This window comes from Balaenoptera ricei, chromosome 6 (assembly GCF_028023285.1).
Source record: "Balaenoptera ricei isolate mBalRic1 chromosome 6, mBalRic1.hap2, whole genome shotgun sequence".
Classification (NCBI taxonomy): domain Eukaryota; kingdom Metazoa; phylum Chordata; class Mammalia; order Artiodactyla; family Balaenopteridae; genus Balaenoptera; species Balaenoptera ricei.
The window spans coordinates 76,042,248-76,064,646 of NC_082644.1; the positions used below are offsets into that span (position 1 = coordinate 76,042,248).

The 22,399-nt window shown below is 36.5% G+C and overlaps 1 protein-coding gene across 16 annotated transcripts in view; it reads left to right on the forward strand.

The window, feature by feature from the left end:
• The window catches only part of TMC1 (transmembrane channel like 1), a 395,885-nt gene that overhangs the window by 279,824 nt on the left and 93,662 nt on the right, over positions 1-22,399 (forward strand). For all 16 annotated transcript variants that reach the window (XR_009503683.1, XM_059924903.1, XM_059924912.1 and 13 more), the window contains 3 exons: positions 3,589-3,636; positions 8,116-8,287; positions 13,164-13,292. Coding sequence is in view for 15 of the 16 variants with exons in the window: in XM_059924903.1 (XP_059780886.1) it covers positions 3,589-3,636; positions 8,116-8,287; positions 13,164-13,292 (349 nt within the window). In the remaining variant the exon portion in view is untranslated. The remainder of the gene's footprint in view (positions 1-3,588; positions 3,637-8,115; positions 8,288-13,163; positions 13,293-22,399) is intronic.

Sequence of the window (22,399 nt, forward strand, 5' to 3'; positions counted from 1 at the left end):
AACCTTGGGATTGTCCTTGATTCTTCTCTTCCTCCCATATTCCACATTATACCACATACTGATGACATGGGTTCTTCAGCTAAGATTTGGAAATGTGCTTGTTATGGCATAGATTAATATCTGTCTCAGGGCAGTTTATTCTGAGGTGAAAGGTACCTCATTTATTTTTTATTTATTTTTTCTTAGGTAATACAATTCAAATTTAATTAATGAGCAGTTTCTACCATTTCACAAGAGAACATGAAAGTGTGTGTATATGCACAGTTTTGATAATGGCAGTGCCTTTTTTAAAATATCAACGTTAGTTTACTTCCCCTTATTGTATAAAAATTTTCACATCATTTTTCATTTTTCCATTTTTTAAAAGGTTATACTCCATTTATAGTTATTATAAAATATTGGCTACATTCCCTGGAAATGTACCCCATTTTATATGCGAGGAGATGATGTTGACATTTCCTCACACACAAAGGAACCCTAAAAAGAAACACACTAGTACGCTGCTAATAAACATAATTAGTACATTGCTGGTATAACCCAAGTAAACTTGAGTTTAGGTATGAGTTATAAAGTCATTCTTTTGCATCAAATAGCGAGACTCCTTAAGGACGGTTATTTCCTTCTACAGTTTACAAACTCCTACTCCAGAGCACTTTGCTCTGTAGACCCTTGTAAATGCACAATAAATGCTAATTGAATAAATGAATTTTCAGTTTCCAAAGTAATGACCTGGTGCTACAATAATCCCTTCAAAAACTAGAGGAACAGGCAATATCATTAAACTCTTCCTGCCACTGGGCCACTCTGATACTGAAGAACCATAAAATACTTTCAGGACTATAGATTGAAAAAGAAAGCCTGGAACAACATCCACTTTTCTGAACGATTCCAATGCCTCTGAAATGTGACATTTTGCTGTTGTTTCCTTTTACTGTTTTTAATTACTGTGTCTATTTGCATGAAATGAGGATCTGGGTTGCCTAGGAGTTCATCTGCTCCTATTGCATATTCCTGTCTTAAATAAGCGTACTTCAGTGCAGTTTTGCTTGTTGCCTTCAACATTTAGACAGGAAACCACTCCCCCCGCTTCACTGTCCTCCCATCACTCCCCAGGAGAGAGGTTATTTTTAAAGTACATAATCAATAGGCTTTGGGAAGCATCCAGAACATGAGGGGGTCATATGACTGGGAGCAAGCTACTAAGGACTGCTGAGAGAAGGGATGGCAATAGGCCGTGCCGAAAATTGTCTGAGAAGGGAAAGACAGTCTGTAACTCCCATTTAAGTGTTCTGAGTTATTCTTTTGCACAGGCTTTTGTCTGGGAGGGGCTTCTTACCTTGGTTCTTCAGCATCGCTTTGAGTTGCAGGAGATGCAGATCAGCACTGACAGTTGCTTTTCAGACCAAATAGTGTTCCATTAAAATTAAGCTTGGTCTGAGGCTCTTGATGGAGTCTTCAGTCTCCTGGTCAGGGTGCTGCTGTTTAGTTCTTGATGCTGATGATGCCTTTGCTGAGGGTTTGAATCAATAATAAACCAATTATGATCACAGTAACTGTAAAAACAACTGTTCCATGGCCCCTGACTCAGCTGCCAGACAAATGGAACGCTGTTGAATAAAGAAGGCACCTACTGAAAATGTGCAGATGATAATGCACAGATGAGTATCACTGTTGGAAGGTCACCTGAAGAGGAGTGAAGGGGCTATTTCTGCAATACTCTCCATTACATCACTCGGAAACCAAAGCTCTTTTTTCTTCTTTACTTGCAACCACAGGGCTATCTCCCCTTATGGATTTTTAGGTTTTATTTAATGGCCATTTATAACTATCCTTCCTGTGCCTGAAAAGATGACCTATGACTCCAGCCCTGCTTTTTCTCTCCCCTGGTTGTCAGAGGAAATTGATTTCTTGCTCATCTCCTTGGCTTGGGACATTTCATTCTGCTGCTTTTGTTTAATATATGATCCTTCCTAAAGATTTGCTTGTATTTCTGTTTGTTTAGTATTTTCCTCCATTTCATTATTTAACTTTATTTAATCATGTCTAGTGAGTTGATTATTACAAATCATTATAGCATTTTATGTGAATTTTTTCTTTGGCTATGCATGGTGCAAAAGAGGCTGTGTGTCAGACTTTGCTATTTGTCCTCAGCTGTTTCTATATTATGCACGCTGATCAGACCTTGCTCTAAGGCTAATCTTATATCATTAAGATGTCTTCCTAAGTGAATTCTTCTTTGGCTGAAGAAACTTGGTGGCAGCATTAATTGCAAATAAAGACCATGGCCTATTGTTGAATGTAAAATATCTTCTGAGAAGTGTCTGCCTTCACTATTGCGAACTCTCAGTAGTGACATAAAGACCTTTGTCCTGTGCAGATCCACTTACAACTGGTGACAGAAGGCATATGTCCACTCCGAACAAAAGAACACTTATTTTCATATTCTATGGCTGACGTTGAGTGCATATCCTAAAAATTTTTACGCAGATGCTGTTTAAAGGCAAAAAGTGCTTTTACAATAATCTTCTTTGTGAATGGAATTTAAACTCTGAATGTGCTGCCTTTTCAATATGCCTGTCAAGTTCTGAATAATAACTTTTGACAGTGCTGAGCAGAAACAAAACCAGAGGTTGTTTCCTCTGTTCACAGCAACATCGTTTGTTATCTTTGCTTTTTTGGACTTATGCCCATCCACCTTAAATAAAAATATGTAAATTAATATTTTAAATGAGTTACTAGACTCATGGTTTAAAGAAATAGTCTACTGTAATTTTTACCATGGCGATTTGCAGATCTTTGTCTCTGGCTGACTCAACCTGTGATGAATGGACAGTAGTTGACAAGGGGAAAAAATCTGCCAATTAATATATTTTCCTATATTTTACTGTACCATTAAAATTTTATAAAACCTTTATATGCCTTTATAAAAATGGAGCAAATCTAAAAACAAGATGCTGAGGATGAGGTGAGGAATAGACAGAAGAAGTGTTCTTTGTCTTGGAAAGAACTGTAGAATCACCTGTCTCCACATAGTCAAGGTAAATCATATATGGGAAAATTTAAGCTGTCTGCATATAATACCTATAGAAATAATTGAAATAGGAAATATCAGGTTTTAAGCATTTTTGAAAGATTCTTTGACACTGGGTACCTGGTCATAATGAAATATTGTCTATTTTAATAACTTTATTTATTTATAATAACCAAGTGCACAAACTGTGCATGTGGATATAGCTTTGCCAACAATTCCTTTTACCATAGAATGAAATGACCCAACACACCCTAAGTCTGCTTATTGCAGTACAGAATTTATTTTGGTTGAAGTTATTTTGAATTGAGTTGACAGGTTTATGATTGATATGTTTTGCAAATTGTTGAAGATGATGAAGCAGAGAAGTCCTTGCACAGCACTGTATAAGATATTGTAGCTGTATATCTTTAATAAACAATGCTTATTTTGACAAGTTTATTGAAAAAATTTATTAACTGCACAAAAAACTTTACAATGAAAATAATAACAGTAAAAACCAGTTATTAACAATTGTACCATCATTTAAAGAATTGCTATATTTTTTCTTTCTTCGACAGTGCAAATCCAAGTGGAGGAAAAAGAAGATGATACTGAGGAAAGTTCAAGTAAGTGGGGATGGACATATCCCCACTTGGGATATGTTTCCTGTGGAATAGCAGCGAATTCAGGGGATTCATCATCTTATCTTGTGGGAATATGCTACCATATGCAAGCAGAGGAGCATGTGTGGATGACTTTCGATGGTCTCACAAAAGAGATCAACTCCATCAAACAGAATCTCTACTCGAGATTCCATTCAATTGGCACACACACATTCCACACAATTTATAATTTACTCATGATTAAGTAGATGGTAGTTCAGAAGAAATTTGCTTTTTTATTTCTTTACTATTTTCCCCCGTGAAAATCTTTGTCCTAAAAGCTTTTCTCTAAGGCTGAATCTATTACAATATAACAGATTGACCTTTTTGACTAAACTGATCAGGTGGTTCAATAAAAATGAAAAAACCTGTTCTTTTGTACTGAATTCATGGGTATTTTGTTGGAATTGCTCTGTTGTTTTTTTGTTTTGTTTTGTTTTTTGTTTTTTTTTAAAATATTTTTTATTTATTATTTTTATTTTTGGCTGTGTTCGGTCTTCGTTTCTGTGCGAGGGCTTTCTCTAGTTGTGGCAAATGGGGGCCACTCTTCATCGCAGTGCGCGGGCTTCTCATTATCGCGGCCTCTCTTGTTGCGGAGCAGAGGCTCCAGACGCGCAGGCTCAGTAGTTGTGGCTCACGGGCCCAGCTGCTCCGCGGCATGTGGGATCTTCCCAGACCAGGGCTCGAACCCGTGTCCCCTGCATTGGCAGGCAGATTCTCAACCACTGCGCCACCAGGGAAGCCCTGCTCTGTTGTTTTTACTTTGAGTAGGTTCAGCTCAAGCACTGTGACCCCTTTCCAGGCATGCAGACCCCTCATGGACTAGAACAGAGAAAGATCATTATATGAGCAAAAGTTTTGAGTTTACCAAAACTGAAAGAGCAGCATCTCAAGAAGAGTTCAATTAGAGAATACATCAACACTGTCAATTAAAAACCTGAGCCCAACATGACAGCCAGTGAATATTCATGATGACAGTTGTTTTCATTAATTTGGTCCATTTTACATGAAAACAGCCCAGAGTCTCACATAGATCCTAGATGCTATGACTTGACTACTGTCGGGGAGGAAAAGTAATTTTTTCTCTACCCTCCTGAGTTCTTAGCTGATACCCCTATAATATAAGACAGTTTAACAAGAAAAAACCCAAAACAAACCAGAAGTTTATTAACACATACACCTCATGTATACATGGGAGATATCCAGGAAAAATGAGTAACTGTGAGGTGGCTTAAAATTTAGATTTGAACACCATCTAAAGAGGGAAGAGGGAGGGGCATGTAGGTCTCTTGGGGGAGAGTAAATAAGTTTTAGGAGAATAGATGGGAAGTAGGATAGTTTATGATAAAGTGTGTCTGCATGTGGTGTTGACCTATAGTCTCCTCTCGTGTGATAATAGTCAATCTTCCTTGGGGATGAAACTCCTGGGGAGGGGATATATGACAGTTGAGCTCCTTTTGGAGACTCTGTCTTTAAGCAGATAAGAGAAGTTCAGAGAAAGTCTCTTCCTGCATTTGCTGTTTTTCAAGTGCTACAGCTCAAAATAGTCAATACACCAAAGTGGCATATTTTGGGGTGGTGTATTCAGAATGCCTTTTTTTTTTTAATGTTTATCACAAGGAACATTAGCTTTTTTTTTTTTTAATTTTATTTATTTATTTATTTATTTATTTATTTATTTGTGGCTGCGTTGGGTCTTCGTTTCTGTGCGAGGGCTTTCTCTACTTGCGGCAAGTAGGGGCCACTCTTCATCGCGGTGCGCGGGCTGCTCACTGTCGCGGCCTCTCTTGTTGCGGAGCACAGACTCCAGACGCGCAGGCTCAGCAATTGTGGCTCACGGGCCCAGTTGCTCCGCGGCATGTGGGATCTTCCCAGACCAGGGCTCGAACCCGTGTCCCCTGCATTGGCAGGCAGATTCTCAACCGCTGCACCACCAGGGAAGCCCCCAGAATGCCTTTTTGACGTGGTATATTTTGCTACCCTTCAAAACTGAACCAAGCCCATTCGAAAAGGTAATGTATGGAAATCCACATTTAGTAGGCAACTGTAACACATTCCTTTTTTAAGAATTTGAATATTTGGAAACTAGTTAAAGCACTAAATATAGCCTTTTTGTCCTAAGTGCTAAAATATAAATACAATAATACACTTTTCATCCATGGTCAAACTCTGCAAGCTTAATAGTTTAGCCTTAATATGAAATATACTAAAATGCAGGGTAGTAAGTGGCTGCTAGAGTTTTCGAGCTATTTGCGGGTGAAATTGTTTCTCAGTTCCTATGAGGCTCTGTTCTTTCTATAATTAGTGACTAAAATGAATAATAAAGGCTGGGTAAATTTTCAGAATGCCAGAGTGGGGTTCAAATAACATACAACATTTGCCACAGTATTTAACAAATGGAAATTCATTCTTGATTTTGATGACAAAATACAGTTTTCCAAACCCGGTTAGAAAAGTTACTCTCCTGTTAGTCAAACTTTAGTAATAATGGTAATATTTAGATCTTAGATTTGAAATACCAATAAAAAAATTTTGATAAGTAATGTTAAAAAGATAACAAAAAAACAAAAAGATTTTAAAAGATAAAATAATGACACACACATATGTAAAAATGAAAACATTTAACTAATAAATGAGGAATCTGGTGAGGCATTTATAGCAGTTACCAGTAAAAGGAAAATTCAAACAACAGATATATTTATAGATCAGGAATATTGAAATGATTGTGCACATAAGGCATGACTGTTTTGGGGATTTTTTCTTTTCTTTTTCGGTGGTGGAAGGTTGTCTCTGCGTTGAACAGAGTTCACTTGCTTGTCTATAGACAAGAACTATTTTGCATTGCTATCTAGTTATCCATAACTTACAAAGTTACAAAATAGCTTCCATAGAATCAGAATCAGGTAACACAGAAGGGTATGGTGCAGACAATTCATAGTTTTCCATTAAAGCACAAATTTTTCCCTAAGTAGCTTCTATTTAAGAAGATAGTGATAATTATGAGTAATATTTGTTTTTTTGTAATAAACATCAGAAGTTGACTCTAAATATCAGAAGTTAAAAAACAAAAGTGAAAGTGAAGTAGGATGTATGTCATAAATGGTGAAGGAAGGAACTGAATTCTCCCTCTACTCTTTACCTGGAAGCTTCCGAAGAAGTTATGGACATATGAGGCATTAATTGTTAGTTGATGAATAAAATAAAATAATGTCATTTCTCTCAGTTTTGTATTAAATTTACAAGTTATTTATATCTATTTCTAATCAAAAAGATAAAATGATCAAAGGTATTTACTATCAATTTCATTTAAGAAAGAGGAAGAAATATTTAGGCAAAAGAAGAAATATTTGAAGTCAAGAATGAGAATAATTTTACATAAAATAGGTAAGCAACAAGGACTTACTGTGTAACACAGGGAACTGTATTCAAGATCTTGTAAAAACCTGTAAAGGGAAATAATCTGAAAAATATATATATGTATGTATAATTGAATTACTTGCTGTATACCTGAAACTAACACAGTATTGTAAATCAACTATATTTCAATTTTTTTAAAAAAGTAAAAAAAAAAAAAAAAAAGAATGAGAATAATTTGGATTAGGAGGAATGTCAAGGCATACATTAATTTCTTCAAAATTATTCTGGTTTGTAGCATTTCCTTGTCATTCTTATTCTTTGTTCTGAGATAGAAGTAGCATTAGCACATAGTGGTTAAACATTCAACCCTTATGTGTTGAATTGGTAACCTACAAACTTGGTCTGAGAGATCATGGTGTGATATTAAACTCCAACTCATCTAGTTACCCAAGTAAATGAAGGCTGGAATTATAAGCATTATTAGAATTTGGGGATCGACACTGACATATGAGTAGATAAACCACAAGAAATGAGAATTTAGATAACTGTATTTATTTATTTTAAATTTATTTATTTATTTATTGGCTGTGTTGGGTCTTCGTTACGGGCTTTCTCCAGTTGCGGCGAGTGGGGGCTACTCTTCGCTGAGGTGCGCAGGCTTCTCGTTGCGGTGGCTTCTCTTTGTTGCAGAGCATGGGCTCTAGGCATCTGGGCTTCAGTAGTTGTGGCATGCGGGCTCAGTTGTTGTGGCTCGTGGGCTCTAGAGCACAGGCTCAGTAGTTGTGGTGCAAGGGCTTAGTTGCTCTGTGGTATGTAGGATCTTCCCAGACCAGGGCTCGAACCTGTGTCCCCTGCATTGACAGGCGGACTCTCAACCACTGCGCCACCAGGGAAGTCCCTAGATAAATGTAATTAAATGGCAGGCTATGAAATATATATGGCATGGTGCATCTTATCTTGATATGGAGAATTGCTGGATTATGGTCTCAGATGTGTGACAATGATAATTAAAAAGTAAGAGTACATTTGGTAGCGGGAGAGCACATTTCTGATACTGCTCACTGAAGCATTAACTGCTGTGTTTAGGTGAAGAGGAAGAGGAGGAGGAAGACAAACTACCTCGAAGAGAGAGCATGAGACCAAAGAGGAAACGGACCAGAGATGTTATCAATGAAGATGACCCAGAACCTGAACCAGAGGATGAAGAAACGAGGAAGGCCAGAGAAAAAGAGAGAAGGAGGAGGCTGAGGAGAGGAGCGTAAGTTAGTTCTTATCTGAAATTTTTCTCATTCAGAAGTGACTGATGCTGAAAGAAGACCACTCCCTTTAGGCACTCCCTGGCCTTAAAATTGGTAATTAAAACTACTTTCAGAAAAACAGGCTTAATCTGCCATTTTACTCCACTTAGTTAAATGTATTTTGATATTAAAATAGAATTTTAAAATGAATATATATTAAGAATGGACTTATGAGAAATTCCCTTATGAGAGATCTAAATTGTCATAGGTCATTAACATATTTAGTTAATTTAAATATTTTAAAGTTATCCCATTAGTTAAGTGCATCGTTACTGAAGTTAAGTGAAAAACTCCTAAACAATGAACCCAAATCACTTATCTTACAGAGCAGGGGTTGGCCAACTATGGTTAATTCCAACCCAAGGGCTAAGAATGGTTCTTACAGTTTTAATAAAACTGTAATTTAAAAAAAACCAAAGAGGAATATGGGACAGAGCTGTATATAGCTTCCAAAGTCTAAAATATTAACTATCTGTCCCTTTACAGAGGATTGAGATTGTCATTTCCTTTTTAATATAACCCTGTGTCTTTCAGTTCTACCAGGCCAACGTTTTCCTGAGTGCTGTCTTTGTGTAGAAAAATATATTAAATGCTGTTTAGGAAAAATCCGAGAAAATAATTTTCTGGTCTTTGCTTTCTGGAAAATTGCAGATGGCAGGCAGGCAGGAAAAGTGTGCATGTAAAACACATTTACTAATAGAAAACCTAGACCCCTTGGAAAGGATTTAAGAGAATAGCTCCTCTGCCACCCCAGGTGGGGCATGGGAATCACCATGAGGTGATGGGATCTCCTCTGAGACAGTCCTAGGACTTTAAATGGTGAGGAACTTTCCAAGATAGCCTCCCAAGATGACACATTGCAGTATTCAATAAGAAGCTATTATTTTCCTCTTCATAAGTAATTGTAATTAAATACAACTATGTGAACATTTTGTCAGGTAGAGAAGCTTAGCATTAATAGACAATGGTTCCTTTTAAAATAAGAGTAACCCTACCCATTTCTTCATTATATTTTTGTTGATTTGAGTTTTTAAATCTCTCTCTTCCTCTCTTTCTCTTCTTCCTTTTTCTCCTTCTCCTCCCCAAGTTCCTCCTCTTTCTTCTCTTTGAATACTAAGACATCACCTGCTTTACGTTTTGACTCTGGCATTTTTTATGTCTATCGTCTTTTCAAGTATTTTTATGCTTTGTTCTTTTCAAAAACAAAACACCCTTTTAAGTTCCATGTCTTATTGTGATTGTTATTGCTATTATTATGTAGTAATATTTCCTACTAGCAAAGCTTATGCTTTCTGACAGTGGTATTTCATTGAGAAAACATCACCAATAGACATATGCATGATATAGGTTGTGTTCCTCTCCACTTGTGCCTCAGAGATGTCCTTTTTAAAACATGACTTGGGTGGGAATTCCTCTGCTCTCCTGGTCTGTTCAAGGCCCTCATGTGGGTGCTCAGCCTCTAGAAATAGGACCATATGAATCAACTGGGTCTTGGCCCCTGTTACTTGGGGCAATCTTGTCCCTGTGAAAGTGTCTGTCCTTAGCTGATCCTACTCTCATCCTGATTCTGAGAAGCCAGAAGCACCCCTGGCTCCCTCCCTCCCCACTTCTCCACAGAGCCAAACTTGACTAAAATGAATTTTGTCTCCATAGGTTTTGCAAATTATATTATTACTGCCACAATTTGTACAACTATTCTAAATAGTGTCATAAATTATTTGTGATGATTCACAGTTCTGATCTCTATTTCAGGATCCACTTTCTATTGTTCATTTTGAAGATAAGCACCTTTTTTTTTTTTTTTAAAGAAAATGTATTAGGAAATATATTTTGAGAAAGATTAGAAGGCAAATCAGGGCACATTTATTTAGGTTAATTAATTCCTGATCTTCTTTTATTTAAATGTTCAATTGAAACACCTTAGGAAATTTCCCTTGCACTGACAAAACATTTGAAACCAACTAAATCCAAGGTTGTAATGTTAACTGTCTTTGGAGATGGTTAAAAAACACTGCCTCGTTTGGCATTTTGGAGTATTTCTAATAATATTACAGGCTTTTCTTGACCCAGTTTTAAGTGAATAAGTAATATGTTCATAGCACTGAGAAATTCAGCACGTTATACCTCCTTTTTCCTAACAACTGTTGTTTAAATAAATCAAACCTAAGATAGAAAGCCATTCTTACACAGATTAGCCCTAAATTTTAGAAGATAAAGCATGTCAGTGCTATGCCCTTTTAATATGATTTGCACTTTCTTTGAGTGGTTCCTAGAAAAGCAGTTTCCCTGTAATACCGTGTTTTAATTATACATTATTATATTTTAATTTTGCAAAAAATGTAATATTTTAATTACCTGCATATTTGAAGGTAACTTAGCCGGCAACAACTATACCTTGTAGCACAGCATGATCTTCCTGGAGCAATCAACAATTAACAACAAAGACTTTAAAAATATACCAGTCTAAGATCATTTAGTGTAGGAATAAATGTCTTTCCATAACATTCTAATCTTGGAAGACATTGTTATATTTTAGTATATTTGATGGTAATCCTGTCATCCAGAAAAACTCTGTACATAAACATTTATTCAATAAATATTTATCCAGTTCCACTTCTGTGGAAGATAATTTGCTAATTTCTTTGGAAGATATGGATATGAATATGCAATTGCCTGCATTCTCTAGAAATTCATAATATAGTAAGGGAGAGGCCACTTAGACACAAATTATTATGAAATAAGACAGTATAAATGTGCCAGAGAAGTACAAAGTGATTTAGAGTCTTAGAGAAAAGTATTCTCATAGGGATAATCAGAAAAGGGTATTGAAGACATTTCTTATCATTTTTGAAGGAATCATAGAATTTGAATATGTTAAACATACAAAGTACTGGGTTTAAGATAGAAGGAAACTACATAATTAATGTTAGGAATGTAGAGAAATGTAGAGAAATAAGCTTTAGTTACATGGTAATTCCAAACATCAAATAGATCATTCTTTCATTCTTTGTGAGTATTTTATTATGGTTGTACAGCACCATAGGATTTTATATAATAAACATCAAATAATTAAAATAGAAACAACCTAATGGCAATCAGAGTTGTATCTTAGTGGAGGGTATTTCCATAGTTCTCTCGAACCAGGATTACTATTCTAAGCAAAATGTCTGCATCGGTCAAAAAAATCCAAACTATCAATGACAAGTGTATTTTAGAGAGTTAATTTAAATTTTTCTTTCAGTAATCATGACCTGATTAAAAACTCTGGTTTGGTAGGAAAGAAAGGAGATTGCGAAGTCATTTTATAAGGTGGGCTGTAAAATTATGGGTATGTCCTCCTATTATTCAGCTGAAACTTTCAAAAACATCTTTTGCCATAGCCCTACTGTGTGTGGTCATGAGTTTAGTGAACAACAAAATATGTCTCTGACTAACACTGAGTCAGATTACACTTTTTTTGTCAGTCAGGGTCTAGTTAGGAGAAAGAAACTCCAACAGTTAATTGAAGAGAGAGTATTTAATAAGAGGACTGTTTAGTAGATATAAATAATTGCTAACTAGGTTACTGGAAAGGTGAAAGAGAACATGAAGTATCATGGTGACAGCAACTATAGGAAGCAAATAGCATACTAGGGGCTGGAGGAACAACGGAAAGAGGTTGGAATTAAAACTTAAAAGCATAGAGGAGAGACGCACGGAGCTGAAACTATTGCAGAGGTGGGCAATGCTCAAGTGGTGCTGGTGTCTATGGGGAGAATGATGAAGCCGGTTCTGCTAGTGTTGGAAAAGTCGGCAAACTAGTTTCACCTGCAGCTATGGGAAGGCCCTGCAGCTCTTGGGGTGAAGAAGCATCACTAAAGAGTAGACATCACCACAGGAAGCAAACAGGAAACCAAAGGGAAGACCAAGTCCCTTCTTAGTGTCTTCTACGGGCAGCCGAAAAATGAGCCAACTGACAAACCAGAAATGTACCCTACAGAGTCACAGCCACAGCATCACAATATTAAGTATAGAGGGTAAATTTGAAGTTAAGTAACAACAGCTCATAACTGAAACAATCTATTACCAAAAAAAAAAAAAAAAAAGATCTCTGCAATAGGGCATTACATTCCTCAATTTAAAAATCATGTTGTTCATGTTTAGATTTTGTTTTCTTTGAGTTTTGGACCCTTTGATATTTTTGCACTACTAGGAACACAGAAGAGAAAAGATACATCTCATTTGCTCAGTAAGAAACTAAATTCCTTTGAAGGCCTCTTCAAAGGATTCACTTCTACCAAATATACTTCAAGTTGAATTTTATCAATTGAAGTTTTGAGTTTAATTAACAGATTAAGTTACCTTTGAGGAATAGATTTTTAAATTTTTTCCTATTTCAGTTTTTCTCTTTCTCTCGAGACAGGGCTAACAAATTTTTTAAGGGCACTTCAAAGACATGCTCACCATAATTGACAACCTTGTTGAAAAATAAAGTTTTTAAATGAAATGTAGAATTGGTGGGGGAAGGTGTACAGGGGAACAAAGAAGAGAAGAAAATATATTGATAGATCTGTAACTGTCACCACACATTTTCTAGTTCTGAGAATTTGAGACTATGGACATAAAATGGTTTCAGTACTTCAGAATGTAAACACTGTTGTTTAAAGTTATAGTATTTCCAGAAATCCTGCATCAGTGTTCAGATACAAGCACTAAGGCTTGTGGATCTCAGCACACACCATATATAGCCAAGTTGCTATACATTGATCATCTGAGTATCTGATAGCATTCTTTAAGTTTGGAAGTCAAGCAAAACTTAACTTTACTAAAGGAGGTTTTTTTTTTTTTTTTCTTAAGGGAAGAAGAAGAAGAAATTGATGAAGAGGAATTGGAAAGATTGAAGGCAGAGTTAGATGAGAATAGACAAATGATTGCTGCTGTCAAATGCAAGCCTTGGAAAATGGAGAAGAAAATTGAAGTTCTCAAGTATGATGCCACTTTTCAAAATTAGAAACATTTTCCCTGCTATTGATCTCCCAAATTCTCTGAGTATTACCTATATATCATAGATAATACTATATGTGATACATCATATATATAATACTCATTATATACAATTTTCATGGTCATATATACATATATAACACATATGTTACCTATCATATAATTAACATATCATATATCATATATGTACATATACATATTCTATATCATATCACTAGAGAGGCTGGGCTAATGATTATAAAAAAAACAATCATGATTAAATTCATTATTTGGAGTCTTACAACCTCAGATCACTTTTAATCATTTGTTCCTTGAACTGAGAATTTCCTTAGTTTAATACATTCATTAGTATCTCTCTGAAAGAGATAATATATTTGAATTTTACAAGTTTGTTGGACTGCGCACTCTAGTTTCTCTGCAGGGTTCCAGCCTCAAATGATATATTCATGTGACAGCTCTTATTAAAGCACACGGAGGATGCTAAGCCAACAGAAGAGTAAACGGGATTCCAATTAAGGATTCCGCTAATAGCTATTCCCTGGTAACATGTAAGCGACCCAGTTTCACTCTTTTGTTGAGTCTTGACACACTCAGAGACACATAGATTTATAAACTCCTGATAAGAAAAGTCAAATGTTCATCCCTTTCCTGGGATCGGAAGCAGATTCGCCTCTGAGGATCACACTATATTTCTTTGCATGGTGGTTCGGGTAAGTGGGGCATGAATAAAAGGGACCATGACTGTGATAACAGCCATATTTGCGTCTCACAGATGTGATACAGATTGCATTTTTTACACAGAACAATTTTTATAAACAGTGGTAAATTTCCAAAGCTATCCCTCCACAAGCCTATTTAACTAATAACGTTAAACATTATAGTGTATCTATAATAATGTTAAAATTAAAGTGTTTTTGTCTCTGGTGATGAAAAAAGAACTGAAGCAGCTATCAGGATAATTCACTACTAATCCTGGCTCTGCAAGAGCTTGTGTGTTATTTAAGGAAATGGCTTAAACTTCTGGGGCCTCAGTTACCTCATATCCAAAATAAAACAAGATATTCCAGGTTTACCCTATGAGGTGGGAACCCTGGCATCATTTCTAATGTTATTGCTTTGTTTCGTGGAATAAGGTTTTCCAAGTTCCAAACAGTGGTCTTCCCAGAAAGCTTTTGGAACACCACACAACTGTAGGCTGGGAACTACTTATGCATGTGCTTGTACACCAGCCATAAATGAAGGCAAAGACAAGTAGCGTTTCTGGTTCCATGAAGCTATTAATGTATGTGCATATGCACGTGTGTGTGTGTGTCAAAGTAGTTTTCATTTAATGAAGTGATAATGATGCTAAATGATAGGTTTAGGAAATATCCTTACTTGGCAAAATAGAAGTTTGGTAACCTTATATTGTTTCCCAAAATATTGGGTGGGCCAAAAATTGCCCTCGGTATTTTAAGTAAAAATAAAAGACACATTTTTCATTTTCACCAAGAACTTTATTGAACAACAGATTCACCCTTTTGTTCCACTACCTTCTGCCATTTTTCAGACAACTTCATAATTCCATCTTCCCAAAACTTATCTTTTTGAGCAAAGAACTGTTCCAGGTACCTTTTACAGTCTTCCAGGGAACTGAAATTTTTTCCATTAAGAGAATTTTGTAAATACCAAAATAAATGGAAATCCGAAGGTGCAACGTCTGGTGAATGTGGCAGATGAATCAGAACTTCCCAGCCAAGCTGTAACAGTTTTCGCCTGGTCATCAAAGAAATATGCGGCCTTGCATTATCCTTATGGAAGATTATGCGTTTTCTGTTGACTAATTCTGGATACTTTTCGTGGAGTGCCGCTTTTAGTTGGTCTAATTAGGAGCAGTACTTGTTGGAATTAATCGTTTGGTTTTCCAGAAGGAGCTCATAACAGAGGACTCCCTTCCAATCCCACCATATACACAACATCACCTTCTTTGGATGAAGACCGGCCTTTCGTGTGGTTGGTGGTGGTTCATTTCACTTGCCCCACGATCTCTTCTGTTCCACATTGTTGTACAGTATCCACTCTTCATCTCCTGTCACAATTGGTTTTAAAAATGGAACATTTTCATTATGTTTCAGTAGAGAATTGCATGTGGAAATATGGTCAAGAAGGTTTTTTTCGCTTAACTTACTTGGAACCCAAACGTCAAAGTGATTAACATAACCAAGCTGGTGCAAATGATTTTCAGCACTTGATTTGGATATTTTGAGTATGTCGGCTATCTCCTGCATGGTATAAAGTTGATTGTTCTCAATTATTGTTTCTATTTGATCACTATCAACTTCAACTGGTTTATCTGACCATGGAGCATTGTCCAGCGAGAAATCTCCAGCACGAAACTTTGCAAACCACTTTTGACACATTCGATCAGTCACAGCATCTTCTCCATACACTGCACAAATCTTTTTGTGTGTTTCGGTTGCATTTTTACCTTTCTTGAAATAATAAAGCCTGATATGCCGAAAATGTTGCTTTTTTTCTTCCATCTTCAGTATTAAAATGGCTACACAAAAATTTACCAATTTTGATAAGTTTTTTTTTAATGCATGCTGATATGACAGCTGTTACATACAATCTAACAAAATTGTTTCAAATGAAGTTAAAGACAACTAAGTGCTGCTACAGCCATCTTACGGAAAAAACCGAATGAACTTTTTGGCCTACCCAATATGTTTTGAAATATTGCTGACCATGAAATTCCCAAACCTGGGAACCACAGGTAACTGTATATAGAAAGTTGTAAAATTGGAAAGTGATAACATTGTGAACTGTCAAAGTGTGGTGTAAAACTGCATAAAAATGCCAAGAAATATATCCTCCCTTTCCACCTGCGTGGAGGTGTAGAAATACCCCTCACTCTTCTTTGCCTGCATCTTCCATATAGGGCAGTGAAGAAGGGATGGGTTTCAGTCTTGAGTTTGAATCTCAGATCTTCCATTTAATACCTGTGCAAATTTGAATGAATTGTGTAGCCCTCTGACCTTGGGTTTCTTCTGAAATTTTACTAATTTACAGGGCTATTGGAATCATAAAGTGAGTTATTTCATATGAAACACTTAGCAGGGTGCCAGAACATAGCACAAAGCTGGGAAACACAAGTTGTAATTATTATTTCATCTCAGGACAGACTCAGTGTTGTCTGATTCCCTGCAGTGTGACAGGAGAGATGGGAAGGTTACAGGACCTGGCAGGACTAGGTGGGAGCAGACTTAGCCATAGGCAACCCCGGGAGCCTTGGGGGATGGTGGCACATTGGTATAGCAGTCTGGATGGACAACTGATTTTGATGCTCCAACAAAGAAAAAAGGGTATCTTGACAGTTTGGCAGAATCCATGGTCAGCCGCTTTCAGATCTTCCAAAACGTACCCACAGGGTAATCTTGTGGCAGATTCCAGGTCCTGGGGCCTTAGGCTGGAGTCCAGGGATAAAGCCATTTTTAGGGGCGGGGAGAGATAAGGATTGGGATGGAAGGAAGGGCAATACCACGCCCTATTACTAGGGCAGAGGTTGAAAATGGGGAGTCTGCAGCTGAATCCAGACTATAGGTGGTTTTTATTTGGCCCACATGCTTTTTGTTTCTTTTTCTTTTATTGTTTTTTAAAAACTGTGATTAAATATACGTAACATAAAATTTACCATTTTAATCATCTGGGGGTGTATATTTTTATTAAAATGTTTTTTCTTCGTTGTTAAATTTTAAAAAGTGGGAGATTTCAGATTTTAAAAATCCAGATGTTCAGCTTCTTTTCTTTTTTTTTTTGGTTGGGGAAACTAATATAATTCATAGGCAAGAATTGTGATTTCAACTTTAGCTCACAAAGGCCTTAACTTCATCTGCCATTGTGAAGGAATGAGGGGTTCCACACAAGAGGACTTTTAAGCGTGTGTACTCATCCACTAATACACACTTCAATCATTTGAAGTGTGTATTCACCAAAAACTCAACCAAAGCAGAGACCTTTAGTTCTTGCACATTACAGGTATCTTGGGTACATTGATTTTCTCATCCAAAGAATGGAGAGTCTGTAGGCAATTAGTACAGCTGAATTTTGTTGATCAAAATGTAACATTGACATCCAATTTTTCTACTATTTAATAAGAGTCCCCTAGGTATCAAGCATTATGCTGTGACCTTAAACAAGTTTCTTAACCTCTGCATCCTTGAGTTTATCCTCTATAAATGGGGATAAAAGTAGTAGTACTTCATAAAGTTCCTGAGAGGATTAAATCATTTAATAGACCTAAAGCACTTAGAATGATGCCTGTCACATAGTAATCATTTTCTACATCTTCTTATATATCATCTTCTTCTTAATTGCATTTCATTATGCACTACTTTCTCAAGTATTATCAGTTAATGTATCACATATGGTAAGACACACTGAATTAGTTTCCCCAGCTTGCCAAAGTATCCTAGCCTCCAAAAATTTTTGATAAACAGCAGCTTACCTAACTTGCACTATTTAGAATTTTAGCTGTCAGTGATAGCTATTTTTCAAAACTTGTTATTAGACTCTCCATAAATATATGATCTTTGAAAACTGATTAAAAGGAGAAATTCATTAATTATGACTTAAAATTATTTAGGAATGCTTTTAAATATATTTGACATACTACATTAACAGTAAAAAGAAAGCAAATATGCACATGATAAGCACAAAATAAGCTTAATTTGGGAAGTTTGTCCTTGTTGTTTTGGGAAAGTATCATACAGATCTCAGATAAGGTACTAATTATGAAGATAACCCTTAACTTTATCATGTTTATAATAAGAAAATAAGCAAGGTATTTTTGAAGACATTTTTATGTATATAACCAAGAAATGGCAAGTAGAACACTACTTCGGGGGACTTAAGCTTGTTGCTATAGAATAAAAATGGTTACACCTTATTAAAATGCATATACTGAAAGTAATGTTTGGAGAACATTATATTAGAATATCATAAAAAATTAGATGAGCTGAAGAAAGGGGAATAGTTTTACGTATTCAATATAATGTGTCTAAGATTCCCTCTGTCCTGAAAATTAGAAACTTTTTTTTTTTTAAACATCTTTATTGAAGTATAATTGCCTTACAATAGTGTGTTAGCTTCTGCTTTATAACAAAGTGAATCAGTTATACATATACAATATGTTCCCATTTCTCTTCCCTCTTGCATCTCCCTCCCTCCCACCCTCCCCATCCCACCCCTCTAGGTGGTCACAAAGCACTGAGCTGATCTCCCTGTGCTATGCGGCTGCTTCCCACTAGCTATCTATTTTACATTTGGTAGTGTATATATGTCCATGACACTCTCTTACCCTGTCACATCTCACCCCACCCCCTCCCCATATCCTCAAGTCCATTCTCTAGTAGGTCTGTGTCTTTATTCCCGTCTTGCCACTAGGTTCTTCATGGCCTTTTTTTTTTTTTTTTTTCCCTTAGATTCCGTATATATGTGTTAGCATACTGTATTTGTTTTTCTCTTTCTGACTTACTTCACTCTGTATGACAGACTCTAACTCCATCCACCTCATTACAAATACCTCCATTTCATTTCTTTTTATGGCTGAGTAATATTCCATTGTATATATGTGCCACATCTTCTTTATCCATTCATCTGTCGATGGACATTTAGGTTGCTTCCAGGTCCTGGCTATTGTAAATAGAGCTGCAATGAACATTGTGGTACATGACACTTTTTGACCTATGGTTTTCTCAGGGTATATGCCCAGTAGTGGGATTGCTGGGTCGTATGGTAGTTCTATTTGTAGTTTTTTAAGGAACCTCCATACTGTTCTCCATAGTGGCTGTATCAATTTACATTCCCACCAACAGTGCAAGAGTGTTCCCTTTCCTCCACACCCTCTCCAGCATTTATTGTTTCTAGATTTTTTGATGATGGCCATTCTGACCGGTATGAGATGATATCTCATTGTAGTTTTGATTTGCATTTCTCTAATGATTAATGATGTTGAGCATTCTTTCATGTGTCTGTAGGCCATCTGTATATCTTCTTTGGAGAAATGTCTATTTAGGTCTTCTGCCCATTTTTGGATTGGGTTGTTCGTTTTTTTGTTATTGAGCTGCATGAGCTGCTTGTAAATCTTGGAGATTAATCCTTTGTCAGTTGCTTCATTTGCAAATATTTTCTCCCATTCTAAAGGTTGTCTTTTGGTCTTGTTTATGGTTTCCTTTGCTGTGCAAAAGCTTTTAAGTTTCATTAGGTCCCATTTGTTTATTTGTGTTCTTATTTCCATTTCTCTGGGAGCTGGGTCAAAAAGAATCTTGCTGTGATGTATGTCATAGAGTGTTCTACCTATGTTTTCCTCTAAGAGTTTGATAGTGTCTGGCCTTACACTTAGGTCTTTAATCCATTTGGAGTTTATTTTTGTGCATGGTGTCAGGGAGTGTTCTAATTTCATACTTTTACATGTACCTGTCCAATTTTCCCAGCACCACTTATTGAAGAGGCTGTCTTTTCTCCACTGTATATGCTTGCCTCCTTTATCAAAGATAAGGTGACCATATGTGTGTGGGTTTATCTCTGGGCTTTCTATCCTGTTCCATTGATCTATATTTCTGTTTTTGTGCCAGTACCAAACTGTCTTGATTACTGAAGCTTTGTAGTATAGTCTGAAGTCAGGGAGCCTGATTCCCCCAGCTCCATTTTTCGTTCTCAAGATTGCTTTGGCTATTCGGGGTCTTTTGTGTTTCCATACAAATTGTGAAATTTTTTGTTCTAGTTCTGTGAAAAATGCCAGTGGTAGTTTGATAGGGATTGCATTGAATCTGTAGATTGCTTTGGGTAGTAGAGTCATTTTCACAATGTTGATTCTTCCAATCCAGGAACATGGTATATCTCTCCATCTATTTGTATCATCTTTAATTTCTTTCATCAGTGTCTTATAATTTTCTGCATACAGGTCTTTTGTCTCCTTAGGTAGGTTTATTCCTAGATATCTTATTCTTTTTGTTGCAATGGTAAACGGGAGTGTTTTCTTAATTTCACTTTCAGATTTTTCGTCATTAGTGTATAGAAATGCAAGCGATTTCTGTGCATTAATTTTGTATCCTGCTACTTTACCAAATTCATTGATTAGCTCTAGGAGTTTTCTGGTAGCCTCTTTAGGATTCTCTATGTATAGTATCATGTCATCTGCAAATAGTGACAGCTTTACTTCTTCTTTTCCGATTTGGATTCCTTTTATTTCTTTGTCTTCTCTGATTGCTGTGGCTAACACTTCCAAAACTATGTTGAATAAGAGTGGTGAGAGTGGGCAAGCTTGTCTTGTTCCTGATCTTAGTGGAAATGGTTTCAGTTTTTCACCATTGAGGACAATGTTGGCTGTGGGTTTGTCATATATGGCCTTTATTATGTTGAGGAAAGTTCCCTCTATGCCTACTTTCTGCAGGGCTTTTATCATAAATGGGTGTTGAATTTTGTCAAAAGCTTTCTCTGCATCTATTGAGATGATCATATGGTTTTTCTCCTTCAATTTGTTAATATGGTGTATCACGTTGATTGATTTGCGTATATTGAAGAATCCTTGCATTCCTGGGATAAACCCCACTTGATCATGGTGTATGATCCTTTTAATGTGCTGTTGGATTCTGTTTGCTAGTATTTTGTTGAGGATTTTTGCATCTATGTTCATCAGTGATATTGGCCTGTAGTTTTCTTTCTTTGTGACATCTTTGTCTGGTTTTGGTATCAGGGTGATGGTGGCCTCGTAGAATGAGTTTGGGAGTGTTCCTCCCTCTGCAATATTTTGGAAGAGTTTGAGAAGGATAGGTGTTAGCTCTTCTCTAAATGTTTGATAGAATTCACCTGTGAAGCCATCTGGTCCTGGGCTTTTGTTTGTTGGAAGGTTTTTAATCACAGTTTCAATTTCAGTGCTTGTGATTGGTCTGTTCATATTTTATATTTCTTCCTGGTTCAGTCTCGGCAGTTTGTGCATTTCTAAGAATCTGTCCATTTCTTCCAGGTTGTCCATTTTATTGGCATAGAGTTGCTTGTAGTAATCTCTCATGATCTTTTGTATTTCTGCAGTGTCAGTGGTTATTTCTCCTTTTTCATTTCTAATTCTATTGATCTGAGTCTTCTCCCTTTTTCTCTTGATGAGTCTGGCTAATGGTTTATCAATTTTGTTTATCTTCTCAAAGAACCAGCTTTTTTTTTTTTTTTTAAATATATTTTTCTTAACCATATTTACTTATTTATTTATTTATTTTTATTTTATGGCTGTGTTGGGTCTTTGTTTCTGTGGAAGGGCTTTCTCCAGTTGCGGCAAGCGGGGGCCACTCTTCATCGCGCTGTGTGGGCCTCTCACTATCGCGGCCTCTCTTGTTGCGGAGCACAGGCTCCAGACGTGCAGGCTCAGTAGTTGTGGCTCACGGGCCTAGTTGCTCCGCGGCATGTGAGATCTTCCCAGACCAGGGCTCGAACCCGTGTCCCCTGCATTGGCAGGCAGATTCTCAACCACTGCGCCACCAGGGAAGCCCCAGAACCAGCTTTTAGTTTCATTGATTTTTGCTATTGTTTCCTTCATTTCTTTTTCATTTATTTCTGACCTGATCTTTATAATTTCTTTCCTTCTGCTGGCTTTGGGGTTTTTTTGTTCTTCTTTCTCTAATTGCTTTAGGTGCAAGGTTAGGTTGTTTATTCGAGATGTTTCCTGTTTCTTGAGGTAGGCTTGTATTGCTATAAACTTCCCTCTTAGCACTGCTTTTGCTGCGTCCCATAGGTTTTGGGTCGTCGTATCTCCATTGTCATTTATTTCTAGGTATTTTTTGATTTCCCCTTTGATTTCTTCAGTAATCACTTCATTATTAAGTAATGTATTGTGTAGCCTCCATGTGTTTGTATTTTTTACAGATCTTTTCCTGTAATTGATATCTAGTCTCATAGCGTTGTGGTCAGAAAAGATACTTGATACGATTTCAATTTTCTTAAATTTACCAAGGCTTGATTTGTGACCCAAGATATGATCTATCCTGGAGAAAGTTCCATGAGCACTTGAGAAAAATGTGTATTCTGTTGTTTTTGGGTGGAATGTCCTATAAATATCA